This window comes from Musca autumnalis, unplaced genomic scaffold (genome assembly GCF_047663935.1).
Source record: "Musca autumnalis isolate F117 unplaced genomic scaffold, ASM4766393v1 scaffold_2, whole genome shotgun sequence".
In the NCBI taxonomy this organism is placed as follows: Eukaryota; Metazoa; Arthropoda; class Insecta; order Diptera; family Muscidae; genus Musca; species Musca autumnalis.
In genome coordinates, this window is record NW_027411755.1 from 129,337,558 (window position 1) to 129,356,558 (window position 19,001).

At 38.1% G+C, this 19,001-nt stretch overlaps 1 protein-coding gene across 2 annotated transcripts in view; it reads left to right on the forward strand.

The window, feature by feature from the left end:
• LOC141394645 (uncharacterized) overlaps positions 1-17,730 on the forward strand; it is a 218,598-nt gene extending 200,868 nt beyond the window's left edge. For both annotated transcript variants that reach the window (XM_073969368.1, XM_073969367.1), the window contains 2 exons: positions 17,129-17,416; positions 17,470-17,730. In XM_073969368.1, coding sequence (XP_073825469.1) covers positions 17,129-17,416; positions 17,470-17,586 — 405 coding nt within the window. In that variant the 3' untranslated portion in view covers positions 17,587-17,730. The remainder of the gene's footprint in view (positions 1-17,128; positions 17,417-17,469) is intronic.
• Positions 17,731-19,001: the final 1,271 nt, after the last annotated feature.

Below are 19,001 nucleotides of genomic sequence, written 5' to 3' on the forward strand. Positions count from 1 at the left end.
CAAATTTTGGAAAGAGTGCCGTTTATGGACTCGTCTCGGATTGTTTCTTTTTTGCCTTGGTGGTCCTTGTTACGTTGGTACAATTTTTTTGGGGGTATGTTCTATATCTCTGGTATGTTACCATGTATATTAACTTATGTAAGTATGACCGGAAGGCTAAAATATGTCACAATCATATAAAAGTAATTCCTTGAAAAATAGTGCCCAAGTGTAGTGGAGTAGGGTATCACATGGTCGGCCCTGTCCGACTCAAAGCCTCTCTTACTTGTTTTATTTAAAACGTGGAAAATGTATTACTCCATTTCATCTGGTAACCTTTTGCACAAAGAGTTTTCACTCAACGTACAAAAGGCTACCAATTTATCCAGTTCGTTTCACTTAATTCAAAACGAATAAAATGCCGGCAACATTACAATGTTCTTCACTTATACCAAGGGCACCAACACAGCAAGATTAATACAACTCTGCCGCTACAACAACACCTTTATAAAAATCAAAAAGTCTTTTATCTTGCCCCACACACCCTGTACTATTTACAATTGAGGGAGTTGTCCACCGCTAAACCGCATCAACTTAGAAGATACAACTTTATGTTTTTCCGCTGTTGAATAAGCATCCACGTATCGTCTGATATCCAGCATTTTCTAGGTATTCTCCTGGCAGTTAAATATTCGACGGCTGTTTCTAAACTTGTGGTCTTAGCCTTTTCCCAGTAATCATCAACGTTAGTACTTAGGTTAGGTTAGGTTAGGTTAGGTTGAAAAGAGGGGCGAATATAAGAATCGCCACATGCCCGTATGGGGCATACACTTAAGCCAGTATAGGCCTGTTGTGCGCTCTAATTTCGGAAGCCTAAGGGGAATAAATTTTTTATTGCTTAATTTATTGAAAAGAAAATAAATTTATCAGTTAAGAAATTCTGTGCCATTGACATAATCTCTTAAGTTTTTGAACTCGCTTGCCCTAATTTGGTGGAGTTCTGGTATAGTGTTATTTCCTAGAAATTGGTTTCTTAGCGTCGCGAAGGCTGGGCAATGACAGAGATAGTGTTCCAACGTTTCGTCGTCCTCTCCGCATGCTCTGCATTCGCTGCTTTCTGCACAACCGATTTTGTGCAGGTGTGCTTGTAGCCCTAGGTGTCCTGTAAAGATGCCTGTCAGTCTACTAATGTCTTTTTTACTCATTTGAAGGAGTTCCTTTGTTTTATCCTGGTCTGGGTTTCCCCAGAGGATTTTTGTATTTTTCCCTTTCTCTTCAGTATTCCAGAGGGATGTATGGGCGTTTTCTGCCCATGCTTTTAACTCTAGACGCGCCGCTTTTAAAGGCTTAGCATTATCTAGGCTTATCGTAGCTTGCTCTCTGGCTTGCCTTTGCCAAGGAGTTGGCTATCTCGTTACCCCTAATCCCTTTATGTCCTGGTACCCATATAATGTTAACAGAACCATGGTGGGAGTAGTCGTTGATTGATTTGTTACACTGCAGGACAGTTTTTGATTTCACCGTCTTGCTTGTTATTGCTTTAATTGCTGCTTTACTGTCCGTTAGGATGTTTACAGTGATTGGCCTTGTGTTAGCTTTAAACCAGTTCAGACACTCTGTGATCGCTCGGATTTCGGCCTGTAGGATCGTATTATGATCCGGCAGTCGAAGGGAGATTCTAGTTTCCTGGTCTTCGATATATAGACCCAGACCCGTTCTCCCCCCTAGCTCGGCCCCGTCTGTGAACCCACAGCTTCCAGTTGGCATCCGTTCTAGGGTTCCATCGATCCACATGTCCCTGTCTGGTATTAAAATTTCACACAAGGCGGATTCAATTGTTTCAGGTATACGGTCTGATACAATATGATCTATTGACTCACCCGTTGTAACCTGTAATATGTTTTGGTGGTATGTTTGGTGGTCTCTTACGATCCACTCGCTCATCGACTTAAGTCTTATAGCTGCGATGGCTGCCTCATACCTTACCTGAATTTCTATTGGGTGGACAAATAAAATTGTCTCTAAAGCCCTAGTTGGTGTAGTCCTCATTGCCCCGCTAATACTTAAGCAGCACGTTCTTTGGACTTTTTGCAGTACTTTTACGTTGCATTTCTTGTCCGTAGCTGTCCACCATACCACAGAAGCGTAAGTTAGAATCGGTCTAATTACGCTTCTGTATAACCAGTGTGTCATCCTAGGATTGAAACCCCATTTTGAGCCTATAGCTCTTCTGCAGGTTGACCAACATCTGTGGGCTTTATTAGCCCTTTCCTGAATATGGTCTCTCCATTTAAGTTTCCTGTCTAGAATTACTCCCAGGTACTTAATTGTTGGAGAAATGTTTATCATCTTATCTAGGAAAACGGGTTCTTCGTAAGCTCCTATTTTCGTTTTCCTAGTGAATAGACATAATTCTGTTTTTTCCGGGTTGACATTTAGACCTCTCGGTCTAGCCCAGTTGTATGCTATTTTTAGAGCCGTTTCGGCCCTTCTACAGAGTATATTTGGATTCTTTCCCATAAGAAGTATTATAACGTCGTCTGCATAGCAGATGGGTTCAAATCCTTCGTCGGTTAAGTTCCTTAGTAGACTATTTATGGTGGTAACCCATAGGAGAGGTGATAGTATTCCTCCCTGTGGCGTCCCCTGACCAACTTTGTCTCTTTTTGTTACGTCTTGTAGCGCGCAGCTTATCCATCTATTCCTTAGCATGTGGTCTATCCAGTGCCTCAAGGCCCGGTTCACCGGAAACTCGTCTAAGGAGTGGATTAGCGTTTCGGTGCTGACGTTGTTGAACGCTCCTTCGATGTCGATGCAAACTGCGAGAGTATACAATTTCATCTCGAAGGTTCTCTCTATGTGGTGTACTACCTCGTGTAATGCGGTTTCCACTGATCTACCTTTTACGTATGCATGTTGTTTGTACTTGAGCATATCGTTAGGGATGTTACTCTTTATCATGGTGTCGACCGTCCGTTCCATTGTTTTGAGTAAGAATGAAGTTAAACTTATCGGACGATAAGATTTTGGTATTGCATAACTTGACTTGCCGGGCTTGGGAATGAATACTACCCTTGCCTCTTGCCAGGCCAATGGAGTATACGCAAAGTTTAAGCAAGCATTGAAAATCTCGACCAGATTGGACGAAATATAGTCCACTTCCCTTTGAAGTAAGGCTGGGAAAATCTGGTCTGGTCCCGCTGCTTTGTATGGTGAGAAGCTCATTATTGCTTCTTTAATCATCAAGTTGTTGATTTTTGGTGCTTCTTCTGATGCATAAGCTATCTCCATCGGTGACACTGTATGTGCCGTAGTACTCGACGGGAAGTGCGTTCTCATCAGAAGGCTTAGAGTTTCCTCGGCTGTTTCCATCTTTTTACCCGTCTCATCAACCAGAAGCTCGGGTTGTGAGTGAGTTTTAGATAGAAACTTTTTAATTTTAGAGACGTCATTCACGCTATCTACCTGTTCACAAAAAAGCTTCCAGGAGTTCCGTTTGGCGTTTCTTGTCATTTTGTTGTATTCTTTTAGTTTTGTTTGGTAGTTGTCCCAGAATACAGCTGCTTTTTTACGTTTTGCCCTATTGTAAAGTCTTCGGACCTCTTTGCCTTTGTTACGAATTTCCCCTATCATCCAGGGTTTTTCGTAGGCAGATTTCCTCTCTCGAAGTGGACAACTTTCTTCGAAAGACCTTACTAGAGCCTCTGTTAGTTTATTGACATTCCTATCAATATCTTCTTTGCTTAGGCAAACCTCAACTTCTTGCCCTAGTCTATCTTTAACTTGTTTTCCGAATTTAGCCCAATTAGTTTTGGATTTATTTCGGAAAGTTATCGGATTCGGCGGTGGCCTTGATATTTTAAACCTAATATACCTATGGTCAGAGAAGGAGTGTTCCTTTGAAACTCTCCACTCATGTACCTCGTTTATTAGATTTTCTGAACATATTGTTACATCTAATACTTCCTCCCTAACTCTGTTAACAAAGGTTGGTGTATTTCCTATGTTAAGGGTTATCAGGTCGTTAGTATTCAAAAATTCTAGAAGGGCTTGACCCCTCTTGTTAGTATTAGTACTACCCCACGAAATGTGGTGAGAGTTAGCATCGCTACCTACTAGTACTTCGTTACCTGTTTGCTTGATTTTCCTCACCAGTTGCTGTAGCTCCGACGAAGGTGGTAATGTCGGCGAGTCGAACGGCAGGTAGATTGATGCGAGGTATATATTACCATTCCCTTGCTTCAACACTGTGGCGTCCGAGGTTGACAACTCTGGGGAGAAAAGAAAGCATAAGTTTTTATGGCATATAATACAGGTCCTCGGTCGGTTTCCTGTATTAGCGTAAAAGAGTTGGTAATTAATGTGGTTTAGTCCGGAAACCTTGTTCTTTACGGTCCAAGGTTCCTGGATTAAACCGATGTGTATTTTACCTTTGTTTATTTTATCCATCAGGGCTTGAGTTGCCGTTTCGCTCCGATGGAGGTTTATCTGGATGACCTCAATCATGAGTCATCCAGTAAGCGTGCTTCTTGGGAGTCGCTGATGGCTTCGACCCCCTCTTCGGAATTGCTCGGTGGTTTGTCCTCCTTGCTGGTTTGGTGGGCATCCTCTTCTTCTTCCCCGACTCGTGCCCTTCCAACTTTAAAGGTGACTGCATTACAGATGTAGTACGCCTTACCCTTTGTCTTTGTAAGACTGGATAGTGAGAGGTCGTCAATTCCAACCACAAGGAGAGTGCCATCCTCTTTCTCCTCCCTGTGGAAGACTTCCCACCTCTTCACTTCCAAGGTCTCATTTTGCTTGCCAAAGACCTCGAGCATGCGTTCTGTCTCGAACTTGCAGCCATACCCTTTGACGTAAACCGTCGCTTTAGTCAGATGAGGTATCTCGTCCTTCCTCACCAGCTTCAATTTTCCGCCTTCCCAAGGAGTTGTCACACTGTTGATGACTTCCTCGAGAGCGGCCGGGTTCGCGTGCGGTCCCAAGTGGTATACTAAGAGGTCCCCTTTGAGCTCGCTGCTGACTATTTTTATTGGCCCACTCTTTAGAATGTGTTCCAGTATTTTATCGCTGACCATATTTAAGATGGCCTGCTGGTGTTCTTTAGGTAATCTGCCGGACCCTCTACTGGTATCGATCACTGCATAGCACCTCTCGTCCCTGTAGTTCTTCCTGGCCACCTTGGCGTAAGTAGATGGCGGCTCCGAGCCAGTCTCTGCGCCCATCTTCCTCTTCTGGAAGGCCCTGGGCTTCTTATCAGAGCCCTTGGTACTTCCAGAGGATTCCGCGGTCGCGCTCACCTTCTTCGTGCCCGAGCACTCCTTTTCGCCCTCCGTCGAAGGGTTCTTTGGGCAGTCTCCTTCGCGTGGGTTTTGAGAGGAATTGCTTGGGGCATTTGATGGTGGGAAGCTCATTTTCTTCTTACTTGGTTTGGCGGTATTTTCTTCCTCTGGAGATCTAATCCTCTTCGCCGCTTCCGAGGAAGTGGAGGGATTGTTGATCTCTTTTGGTGCGGCCCGCTGTTTTTTGTTTAGCTGTGCCTGGATCCTCTGGTACCTACGTCTCTGGGCTCCAGTCCACCGAACTTTTTTCTCCGTTGTAAGTTTAGATATGCTTTCGCTTACCTCTTCTACCATCTTGTGGACCTCCTCGTTAACGGGCTTCTCCACAACGGTGGTGTTGATTTTGCAACTGCTGTCTGATTCGGAGTCAGGGTCGCTCCCATCCTCGGATGGCTGGGTCCAGATTAAACTCTCCCTTCGCTTCCCTTTCTCCTCATCTTTTTTACCTTTCGGTTGCGTGCTTGTAGCAGTACCGTCGACCACAGATGCCAAGGCACCCACATCTGTGGGAGATGTTTGCTCACGATCGCTTGATGACGACGAGGTGTGACTCGCAGGCAGATCACTATTCCCCGCCGGTACTGGGTTATTTAGGCCCTGCACCGTAACTTTTATTCCTTCTTTGTCCTCCATGTTTGTTTTTTGTTTTAGGGGAACACCCCCGTAGTCAGTTTTTTGTCCGCGGGAACCTCAGAGGTTCCAGAGGTAGGTGGTCGTGCCACTCCACCCTAGACGGGTCATGTCACAAGTGATTTCCCTCGTAAATGATAGAGTAGCCCGACCATCCACCTCCCCCTATCCGCCGGTGGGGACGCGCCCGGTAGGAGAACTGACAAACACCCTCGGGAACGTTAGTACTTGCATTGGTTTGTGATTCGGCATATTTTGCAGCGAGGTCCCTCGAGTAACTGTTGATCTGTGTTTAACTAACTTTGATCTGTGTTTCTTCCTCCTGTTTGTTCTAATTGCCTCAGTGTTCCTATCAGTAGATGATGGTCGCTACCTACATCTGCTCCTCTTTTTACACATACATCTAGCAGTGTCCCTCTCCATGTTTTACTAATGGCAATGTGATCTATTTGGTTTTCGGTTATACAATCCGGAGATACCCTTTATGAATTCTCTTGTGACGGAATAGGGTACCACCTATAACAAGAGCGTTGCTGGCACATGTTTCTGCAAAAAGCGTGCCATTACCGTTTATTGATCCTAATGATTTGTTTACATTTACGAAATCCACACGATTTCAACTGTCAAATCCATAGGTTAAACGTCAAATGAAATCCAGATGAGATTTCATTTGACGTTTGAGCTATGGAATTGACAGTTGAAATCGAGTGGATTTCGTAAATGTAAACTTAGCATAAGCCGTGTTTGCCCATTACACATTCAAGGTTTTCGTTGTCTGATCCAACCTGAGCGTTGAAATCGCCCATTATGATCTTTATATCTCCTCTGTGAGTTGTATCTAAAATGTTTGTGAGCTGCCTGTAAAAGCACTCTTGTCGGAATCTTCAGCGTTATCAGTTGGGACATAGCATTGTACAAAGGTAAGGTATCTCACACGCATACGGAATCTTGCTGGTATTATACGATCCGTATGGGGTTTCCAATCAACAAGGCTTCCTTAGCATTATTGGATAGGGGATGCCCAACTCCATGTTCCAAATCGTGTCCTGGTTCCCAATGTCGTTATAAGATGATCAGGCGATTACCCTGACGCACCCGATTCTGGGTTGGGGCTGCCAACTAAGCTACCAGACTAGCAATAATTAATAAGCCGCTGCCATTTAACCTCCGTTTATGTGGATGGCACTGCGCCAATTAACTTTTAAAGGTAGCTGTTCCGGTTCACTCAACCACCGCCTTCCAATGATACTCAGCCACTGGCAGCAGTGCCATAGGCTAGTTTTGGTCACCCCCAGGTATTTTATTTCCCTGGTATCTGAATCGTTTTTTTTTTTTTTTTTTTGAGTCGAACGTCCCGAATTCGCCAATGGGAGTGTCCCGATAGAGGATCTAGCAATCTCGTCATAAGATGATCAGGCGATTACCCTGACGCACCCGATTCTGGGTTGGGGCTGCCAACTAAGCTACCAGACTAGCAAAAATTAATAAGCCGCTGCCATTTAACCTCCGTTTATGTGGATGGCACTGCGCCAATTAAGTTTTAAAGGTAGCTGTTCCGGTTCACTCAACCACCGCCTTCCAATGATACTTATTTCCCTGGTATCTGAATCGTTTTTTTTTTTTGTTTGAGTCGAACGTCCCGAATTCGCCAATGGGAGTGTCCCGATAGAGGATCTAGCAATCTTCCACGGGATTGCAAATAGTTCGGCCAATAATGTAGCTAAAATACCCAAAATACCTTAAATCGAGAGGCACCTATGTTAGCAATTTTTCGTGGAAAAGTTGGCCACTGAGAACCATTAAAGTCAAAATGAATCCAAACCCGTTATTAAGGGGGCCGGTATAGAAAATCTTCGAGCTTGAGCTGGCTAAGGAAACAGACACTCGGGTGTAAAAATATATAAAAATACTACTACGACAAATTTTTGCTGAATTCCGCGTACGACTGGCTCCCTGGGGAGCAGTAAAGCATAAAGAGTCTTTGCCACGGGCGACAAAAGCGAAATCGTTCTGTGCGAATCACATTTGCTGGCATCCTTGCCTGGCTTCAGTAGCGGGACCACCTTACCCATTTTCCTACTATCTTGTTGACTTCAAAAATTTCAACTTTGGTCCCTATCGGTTCAGATTTGGATATAGCTCCCATATATATCTTCCCCGATTTTGCTATAATTCGCTCAATTTTTCATGAATAGCCTTCAAATTTAACTTGGGATGTTTCTCAGGCACCTGTTCAGTTTTACCGTTGTTTGCACAAGCACTTATGAGTGCACAGGAATGAAAAATATCAACTTTGGTCCATATCGGTTCAGGTTTGAATATGGCCTCCATATATAATTTCGCCTGATGTCACTCAATTACGAATAATTACGTCACGTATTCTTACCGCCTGTTCATGTATGTCGCACGAAAACCCGTACGAAAGGAAAGCAGTCACGCCCTTCCGTCTAAAACTGCGTTCATGTATTTCGCAAATTATCGTGCGACTGCCGTTACGTATCCTATGCGAAATACTACTAATTTGTACAACTATGTTCCATAAATGAGAGTCAAATGAGAAATAACAACAAAATCCACATATACATATAAACATTGGTATATGTGTGTTTTGTTTTTTTTTTTTTTTTTTTTTTGAGAAAATAGAATGTGTCGGTATTTTGAATTATTTTAGTTGATTGATTTCTTCAAAATAATGAATGAAACAGCCTTTAAAACGTGTCTATGAAATTTTTCTTTTGTTTCAAGAATGTGTTGCATAAATTTGTTTTAAGATTTTCGGTGTTATTCGCGAGTTTACGTTCTACTCGACAGCTACAAAGCAAGTGAGTGATTTTGACATTCTCTTTCTACAAGAGACAGTCCTTTCGAAATAAATAAACCCAAATTTACAGGAAAAGTGTACGTTTACGTGTTATTTCGTATGGCTTGTCGGTCGCATTCGAAGGTGTTTACATGAACGGAAAATGATTTTTTTCGACTTCCGAAGCACAAGAAACCTTTCGGTCGACATACATGAACAGGCTGTTAATTTTATCAATATCTCACATACATTGTGTGTTTAGTGTATCGAATACATAAAATCGAGCAAAAATAGATATGAGAGTTATATCCAAATATAAATCGATTTTCTCAAAATCGGTGAAACTGAAAAAGTGCCTAAGAAAACATCCCATGTTGAAGGCTATTTTTCAAAAATTTACCGATTTATAGCAAAATCGGTGAAAGATATATATGGAGGTTATATCCAGGGGTCTAAGAAAATTTTACACATTAAATTTGAAGTAGGGTGTCCAAAACCGAAACCGGTTAACCGGTTACCCGGTTTTGAGTTACAAAACCGAAACCGGTTTTCGCCAAAAACGTCATTTTCGGTTAACCGACAAAACCGGTTATTTGTGTCGGTTAACCGGTTTTAAAAAATAGTGATATTTTTAATATTTTACTACAATTGTTTCCTTGAAAGTATGCTAAACTTAACTATTAACCTTTACGTTTGAAATAAATTTTCTTTAAAATGTAAAGTTGTGCCAATCTAGTTCAATTGAACAATCTAGTTCACTACGCAGTTCCAATACCCACATCGTTTTTATGTGAAAACTGCGTATACGTAATATCACACGACAGTTTGTATGACGTTATTCACACGTTTTGGAACTAGTACAGTGAACTAGGAACTAGAGCTGTAGTAGGTACAATTTAAAACCAATGTTTAGTTCAGTTCCAATACCCACATCGTTTTCATGTGAAAACTGCGTATACGTAATATCACACGACAGTTTGTATGACGTTATTCACACGTTTTGAAACTAGTACAGTGAACTAGGAACTAGAGCTGTAGTAGCTACAATTTAAAACCAATGCACAATGGTCCCAAATCCAAATTTTCTGGCCAAAACTATTTCAACGTCCATATTGTATTGAAATTAATTATTATTTATAATAAATGTGCACAAACAGCAATTCTTACGTTATATCGACCAAAATTACCAAAAACTGCCCAAATTTGTTGAACAGGGTGGTCCCGTTGTGTGGGGTCTAAGCCAAAACATTGACCTATGTTAATAATTTTTGGTACGAAGGATTCATATCTTTCAAGAGGTCAAAATACCAAATTTCAGCCGAATCGGTCAAAAAGTGTCGCTAAAATCCACAAATATCTAAAATCGGACAGTACTTTTATGTGGGGGCTACGACAAAAAATTTACCTATTTTCAAAAAAATTATACGTACTTGTTTTCTGCACTCTGAAACCCTTAAATATGAATTTTAACAGAACTCGATTGATAGATGTGCGTATTACCGTTCTATTTCAATTGGATACTACGTACAGTCACAACAGGTATTTACAAAAAATTCTCCCATCTTAAAATAGAAAAATCCACTTTATTTTAACTGTGGCAAATTTGAGCACGATTTGACTTCTGAATTTATTAGTACAGACCCCCTGCTATCTTCCAAATTCGATTTGGAGGTGGACAAATTTGGAAATTTTTTTAAAAGTTTAAATATATTTAAAAAATATTTGTAAAAAATAATTTTCAATATATATATAAACATTGATTTTATTACGCTAATTTTACAAATTTCATCGTTCTTTTTGTAAATATTTTGAAAGTACTCATTAACAGCTTCCCGATTCATAATAACTTTGGTCTCACTTCTGTATATTTGTGCAGCGACCCAATACAACAAAAATTGTATATTTTACAGCACAAAGTCTGTTTTATTTTTACATAAAAAAGTGTCAACTTTGGTACTGCGCCAATCAACGAATACTAACGTTATTTACAAAAACTAATCATTTTCAGATGACTTGATGAGTTTTTTATTATTCTGTGCAAAAAAAATTAAAATTTCGAAACTTCAAAAATAGGGATTTGGCCAAAAATTTCCTGATTGAAACCTATGTGCAATGTTTAGTCCAACATAGTAATTATTAAACATATCGCCGAATGTTCACTATGAAGACTTCCCACTCACTAGGGGAAGTCTGTGCATAATTAACACAATCTTCAGACGAATGTCAGGTTATAAAGGGTAACGGTAACAAAATGAATGTTGTATTCAGGCATTTCACGATAACTTGAGGTTAACAAACCGAGACGAAGAATCCGGACTTAATGAAATGTAAACTTAATTCTTTTGGTTCACAATTTTATATTTATGTCTTAATTTTGCAGCGCCCATTTCGAGGTTGAATACCAACTAACAAGGATATTTTGAGATAATTATATAATAACGAAGTCGTTATACTTAATTTAACCCTTGTTGTACATTTTTAATCAATTATTTATAAATTATGAGCAATTTTGCACCTATTTAACAAAACCGGTTTAAACCGGCAAATGCTGAAAACCGAAAACCGGTTTGTGAAAAAATTGAAAATTTCGGTTAACCGAAAACTGTTTTGTTTGGAAAAACCGGTTTTTTGGACACCCTAATTTGAAGGCTATTCGAGCTATAGCAAAATCGGGGAAAGGTATATATGGGGACTATATCCAAATCTGAACCGATATGGACTAAAGTTGAAATTTTTCATTCCTAAGTCCTTATAAGGGCTTGTGCAAAAATTCATCAACATAGGTCAACTCATTCTATTTTTGTCCACTTTTGTATGGAAGCGGCAACAAGCGTTAAGTTCGGCCCGGACGAACTTGTTATACCCTCCACCACGAGTTGTATTGAAGTAAAACTGAACAATTAGTTTCCTTTCGTTTATGAAGAAGACTAAATACAAAATTCCAGCAATTTCGTTATACAATGTGGCTAACTTTCAAAATACAGAAATTCTGGAGGTATTGTTCTATGGGGGCAATATGAAGGCGTAAACCTTCATAGTACGAAGACGTAAACCTATACCTAAAATTTTCAGGTAGAATGCTTTGCGCTAGGGATAGGTAAGTCGACTTTCGGTTAATCGATTAATCGACTTTTTGCAGTCAAAAATCTAAAAATCGTAGTCGACTTTTGTCTGGAGGGAAAATCGCATAATCGATTATCTTGTGATCTATTTTCGAGTTTGCCCATAGATTGTGGACTTGGCGGTTTTACACTTTGGGCGGTTTTACAGTTTCAAAAGAAAACTCGAAAATCGACGAATAGTCGATTGTAAACGATTTTCTGCGGTTATAAAAAAGTCGAAAATCGAGTTTTAAGACAACTGAAATAATCGCAAGACCGAAAAATCGCGTTTTTAGTTTTAGACCAAAATCGAAAAGTCGAAAAATCGATTATTGCTTTCCATTACCTATCCCTACTTTGCACCTCCTACGTAGACTAACCCCCTGTTCATGTATGTCGACCGAAAGGTTTCTTGCGCTTCCGAAATAGAAAAAAAACATTTTCTGTTCATGTAAACACCTTCGAAACGAAAATCTATGCGACCGACAAGCCATACGAAATAACACGTAAACGTACACTTTTCCATATAAATTTGGATTTATGCATTTCGAAAGGACTGTCTTTTGTAGAAAGAGAATGTCAAAATCACTCACTTGCTTTGTTGCTGTCGAGTAGAACGTAAACTCGCGATTAACACCGAAAATCTTGAAACAAATTTATGCAACACATTCTTGAAAAAAATAATAAAAATTTTGTAGACACGTTTTAAATGCTGTTTCATTCATTATTTTGAAGAAATCAATCAAATAAAATAATTTAAAATACCGACACATTTTACTTTCTCAAAAAACAAAATACACATATTCCAATGTTTGTATGTATATGTGGATTTTGTTTTTACTTCTCATTTATGGAACATAGTTGTACAAATGTACATTCAAATTAGTAGTATTTCGCATAGGATACGTAACGGCAGTCGCACGGTAGTTTGCGAAATACATAAACGCCTTTTTAGACGGAAGTGAGTGACTGCTTTCCTTTCGTACAACTTTTCATGCGACATACATGAACAGGCTGTGAATACCAAATTTTAGTAATTTCGGTGGGATATTGAGGCTATACCTTCAAAATACCGAGAATTTAGATGTACCGTTATAAGGAGGCTATATGAAGGCGTGGACCTATACCGACATATTTAGAGGGGAAAGTTGAATACCCCCAACGAAGACTGAATGTCAAATTTCAGCAATTTCGATGGATTATTGTGGCCATAACCTCAAAAATACCGAAAATCGGAGGTATTTTCTATGGGGGCTATATGAAGGCTTGGACCTATGCCGACAAATTTCATATGGACATGAAGACTAACTACCAAATTTCAGCCATTTCGGTGAAATATTGAGGCCAGGATCTTCAAACTACCGCAAATCGGGAGGTACCGTTCTATGGGGGCTATATGATGACGTGGGTCTATACCGACAAAATTCTGGGGAAAAGTTTTATACCCCCAAAATTACAAATTTCAGCCAGTTCCACCAGTTCCAGTACCAAAAATCGGGTGGTACCGTTCTATGGGGCTATATCAAAACGAGGACCGATATAGGCCATTCGTAATACCAAACATCCTAGGCTGTATCTTGATTTCAATAGACGGAAGGACGGACAGACGGACATGGTTATATCCAGGGTTTGGGAGTAGAGGTATTTTTGGCTCGTCTCCGACTCCGACTCTAAACCTGTTTTTTTTCACGACTCCGGCTCCGACTCCGAGTGTAAATTCCTATACCACTAAAAATGAATAAAATGTATACAAAATTTTAACTTTTTCCTGTGTTTTGGCCCATATAGGCTAATCTGTTGGGTTTTCCTAACATATTCGTTAGAAAAGGCATTCGTTCGATTATAATATATATTTTCGTGGGCTTATCAAGGTCAGCAAAGACCAGTTCTTCATCGATCGGTTGTGTAAAAAATATTCGATTTTAGGGAAGTAATGGATAGAAAAAGTTAAATTTTTAATTGTTGGCTTAAAATGGAAGTTTTTGGTCAAAATCGGGCATACACAATTTGTAAAAAAGTCGATCGATTAATTACTAGAATTTGATGTCTTTACTAGATTTTCATTGAATCACCCAATAATTAAGATTTTATCTAATCTTATCATCAATATATGATATGGGGTTGTTAAAAAAGTCTACTGTGTTATGACCATCCGAATTTCATACTTAGTGAACTCGTACGAATTTTACCGAAATACATAAACATACGGGTCTTTTTGAGACAGAAACGGATAAAACTGAGAAAGGGCAATAAAAACGTGACAATATCGATATCTTGGATGTGGGGAACCTACATAAAATTTTCGGAGGAACATGTTTGTAGAATTTTTTTCATGTAGTAAATTTGATCTTGTAATACTTCCATTTTGTGTCTCAGTGTAATCAGTAGGATTTCCCATAGAGAGAAATCATATTGTTCTGTTGGACTTCAATGAAAGACATTGTGGTCTCTATGGGAAATCTTACTGATTACAGTGTGACACACAATGGAAGTCAACGTCTTTGTAAGATGACCAGTAGGTCTACTGGCGGAAGACTTGTAGGACGTATATAGATTACGTTAAATTTCCAATTAGAACTTTACTTTTGCTTGCAAAAAATTAAGGGATCAGTTGGACCAAAAATATTCTCGACATGCATTTGGTGATGAAAAGACTAAATAAGTAATGATTTTCGAAAAAATGGTGTACCGAACTTAATGTTATATTTCAATAATGTAGAAAAAATGTTCCCGGAGTCAGAGTCGAGTATTTTTCTCGACTCAGACTCCGACTCCAGCAAAATTGCTCCATTCCGACTCTGAAACCCTGGTTATGTCGACTTAGAATTTTACCCTGATCAATTATATATGGTAAAAACCAAATTTCCTTTACAATTCCATTTGAAAAAAATAATTTTTTTTGCGAGCACATCTACGATTTTTGGTATAGAGATTACGGCAAAAATTCTGGTTTCAAATATTTTCACTTTCACAAAATTGGCCAATAGCGAATAGTTATAGCGGTTTCTATTCTCTTATAAAGGAAAGATATTTTAAAATTTTTTATTTGTTATATTGAAAAAATGTATGCATATATCAGTAACTGCATTTGACATCCATCCGTAAATGTACAATAATTTCTAAAAGTTGTTCTTATTTTCGCAGAAAATCAAAAAAAAAAAATAAAATAAAAAAGTCAGGGAGCAAATCTAAATTATACTACCTCAGAGTCCGTATAAAGCTCTAAAAAATAAATTAAAAAATATCTACAGAATATGAAACCAAAATTATTAACATTGGCTCTATAAATTGCATATTAAGCAGCAACAAAATAAAAAAGGTTATTGTTAAAATATTATTCCAAATAAGTTTTTTGGTTGGATTAGAAAAAATTAGAAAAAATATTTGGGAGTTCTCCAACTATTTCGCTAAAATCCCATACAATAATTAATGTATACTGCTAAAAGTTCATCAAGAAATATGGTTTAGCATCGCGAGAGCTTAACTGCTTACTGTGATAAAGGATAGGAAATTAAGAGTAATATTAAAATTACGATCATTCAAAAAATATGTAAATTAAAAAGGCTGTTATTCGCGAATTAGTTAAAGTCGGTTGATGCGCATCCGATTTGCGATACAGCGAATCAAACTCTTTCAATATCAATGCATATTTCGATGTTTCACTCAGCGGCCATTGTGTGCCGTAAGTTGCATCCCACAATGCCAAAACCCTTAAAGCGGGTAAAAGTCCCGCAATGTGCATACAATTTTGATGCGCATCCGGTTTCATCAGCGCCCATCAAAAATACGTCAATATACACCTATTTCAAATAGATTCTGCAAGAACCGCGGATGTGCCTCCACATTCTATTTTGAGTAAAAGACCCATATTACTCGCATATCTCTGTAATTTATGACACGCGTTCCATTTATGTATGTAAAATTTAAAAAAAAAATCGCGGTTTAGTACGCGTTTTTGTCAAAATCTATTTTTGACGATTTTCCTATTTCCAAGGTATCTGTATCCGCGTTTTCAGTGGATGCATTCGATCGCGGAAGGGCTCATTAGATCCGTCGCTTAAAAAACTAAATTAACGCCGGGTTCAAAGGAAATTGAATGACACTTGTAAATTTTACACCCAAAAAATAGGTTTTTTTAAGAAAATTTACGCATAAAATTTTCGACTTGGGACTTCATTTACTAGGATGTTGTTTGGAGCACACTCATGAGATATACATTAAACGACGTAAAATCACGAGTTCTATAATCCTATTATGAGTTTTGAATATTATCTTGTTGCGCGTTCGGATTATTAAAAAAATTCAAAAAACCCCAAATTCCGGCTTCAAAATGTCACCATCAATTTAAGGTGGATGCAGTGGATATATGTATCGAAAAATCATACACTAGTATCATGTTGCTCATGGAGTATTGTGTGATTCTTTCCTTGGGCATAGGTCTATAAAATTTAAGGTTAAGGCAGAAATCGGAAGGGAACATAAGAAAACTTGTTGGCTTCAACCCATTTTTACCCATTTTTCTACATTGATGCCAACACAGCTTCCACGTAAATTAATTGTAATGGTCGATATTATGGGATCCCTCCTAAAACACTTCATTTTAAAGAATTTCAGTCATACTATATAGAATATGTTGACAGTTCGCAAATTCTGAATGGGTGAAACTCGGATTCATCGATTGTAAAACATGTTTGGTTTTTACCATATACATATACTTTATAGGGTCTCCGATGAATATTTCGATGTGTTGCAAACGTAATGACAAATTTAATTATACCCTCCTTATCATGGTGGAGGGTAGAAAAATGTGTTTTGTTTTAGTTAGCAATTTCTTTTCTACGACTTCTACTTTATCTTGTATAAAATTTTTATGTTGATATATCTAAAACTCAACGAGTTACAGCTATTTTCTAGGAGTTTGGCTTAAATCAACAAAAACATTTTTTTGAGTTCAGTAACCACTTAAACATTTCATATCATCCTTGATCTTGCACAGAAATTTTGCATGTCCTTACAAAAGATGGTCCAAGTTGTTATTTTAATTTTTGTGTAATAATCTTTTTACGTTGGGAAGTAAAATTTCAATCGGCAACTAAAAATGCGTTTTTCTCGAAACTTGTTTTTTTTTTTGAGTAAATGAGCGATATGTAGAACAACGTTAATTTCAAAACATTTTGATATTAATATTTCAATCTTATGCGCTTTTATTCATAAATAATTACTTTACGTACTGCTTGTATCCATTAACAGAGCTTTTATTGTAATTTATATCTTAGACGACTTTACAATCCCAAGAACCTGTTGATGGTCCTGAAATTCCACTTGTTGCAACTGACGAAACATCATTGGTTCCTAAAAATATAGCCTCAGACGATGCATCCGATATATCCAGTGGTGAATCATTTGACGAAGGTAGTACCATAAGTGTGGCAAAACAACGTTATGTTAATATGTTGAAACACGAACTGGAGGGCGATGTGGCAGAAGGTTTACTTATATCTAAGGATCAATACGATCACTTGCGTTATGAAGATGAAAAAATTATGCAGTTACGAAATGCAAGGGTATGTTTAAAAAAACTTTAATTTCCTATGAAATTATTGCATTATATTTTTAGGATATTCGAGAACTTTATCAACTAGCTGAGGAGATTATTATTGGAGAACGTATTGATAGTGTTGGCGATGATGATGAGGGTCAGGATGGAGGAGAAGCTGTCAACGCTGGAGCTTAGCTTTAGTTGTTTGATAATAAATGACAACAAATTACTTATTGTATTTTTTCGAGCCACTTTATTTTTCACGGAAAATTAATGATATGTTTCACCAAAATAAAATATATTTCTTTTGTTATGTGGCAATTATGCAATAACATAAAATGCATTAATTTATTTCGTTAATGGACCAAATGCATTAACACATTGATAATGGATTTTACTTTTACGTGGTTTTGTTATGCTATAATATAAAAAAAAAAAAACAACATTAACCTCATAGTAACCACAACACACATTCACGCTCTTGACTTCTGTACCTAAATATTTTGTGCAAAGGTAAACTTTCCTAATTCGTAGTTAAAGCAGCTATTAATTTGTATACCACAAAAAATATATTACAACTTATGGGCCATTATTATATGTTTTCTTTTACTATTAGATGGATTTTGAGACGCAAAATAAGCCAATTTGGAGGCGTACAAAATATAAATCTGTTCGGAAAATCCAAACTTTAACAAAAGAACACTTATAATAAGGTGGGTATAACTTTTTATATACAAACTATTTTTTATATGTAAATATGTATCTATGTCCGTTACTTCATGTAAATAAAAACCGTTTATGGCACGCACTCGTCCTGATGTTGTGGCAAAAGTGTGATCAAACACATATCGTAAGCTGGATCGTGTATTCGTATGTTGCAGACACATTCTCCTGCAAAAATGATAAAGGGAATCATTTTATCAAGCTTTTGCTATTGAACATACACCAGAACAAATCCCAAACGACGACATTGATTGGTAAACACGACAGCAATTTGGCGGTTGACGAAGAATAAGGCAGCAGGAGCTGATGAAGCGCCAAACGGTCTAACCCTCATGCCAAAAAAAATAAACTGACTTAAAAGATCTAACCGGGACCTTTTAAAATAAATACTAAAATTCCATATTGCATTGTATAACACTAGGTTATACTACCTGCTAAAATGATGCAAAATGGAGTTTTTTAGTATTTATTTCAAAAGGTTGCGGTTAAATTGTTATAGTCAATTTGATTTTTTGGGCCGCTTTGGCGCTGAGCGCCTCATATATGAGTGAAGGTCCAAAAATTGAATATAGGTGAAGCCAAGGTTCGCACTATTATAATACGTGCACTATTGCAGTATACCATAACATATGACTATAGTTATACCAACCGAAGTGTTTTCGAAAAAAAAAATGTGACTAAACAATTAGTTTGCGTGGAATTTGTATTTGTTTTCTGCAAAAATACAACACCAGTACCATGTGGGGAATTTTGTCCTAATAATGAAAACGCGTTTCTAAGATCGATTCGATGAAAAAAGTTTCAGCACCGACCGCAATTACTAAAACCCTTTTGGTTTTTTTTCTACTTATAATTTTAAATTTGCTTTGTTTGAATAAATATTTATA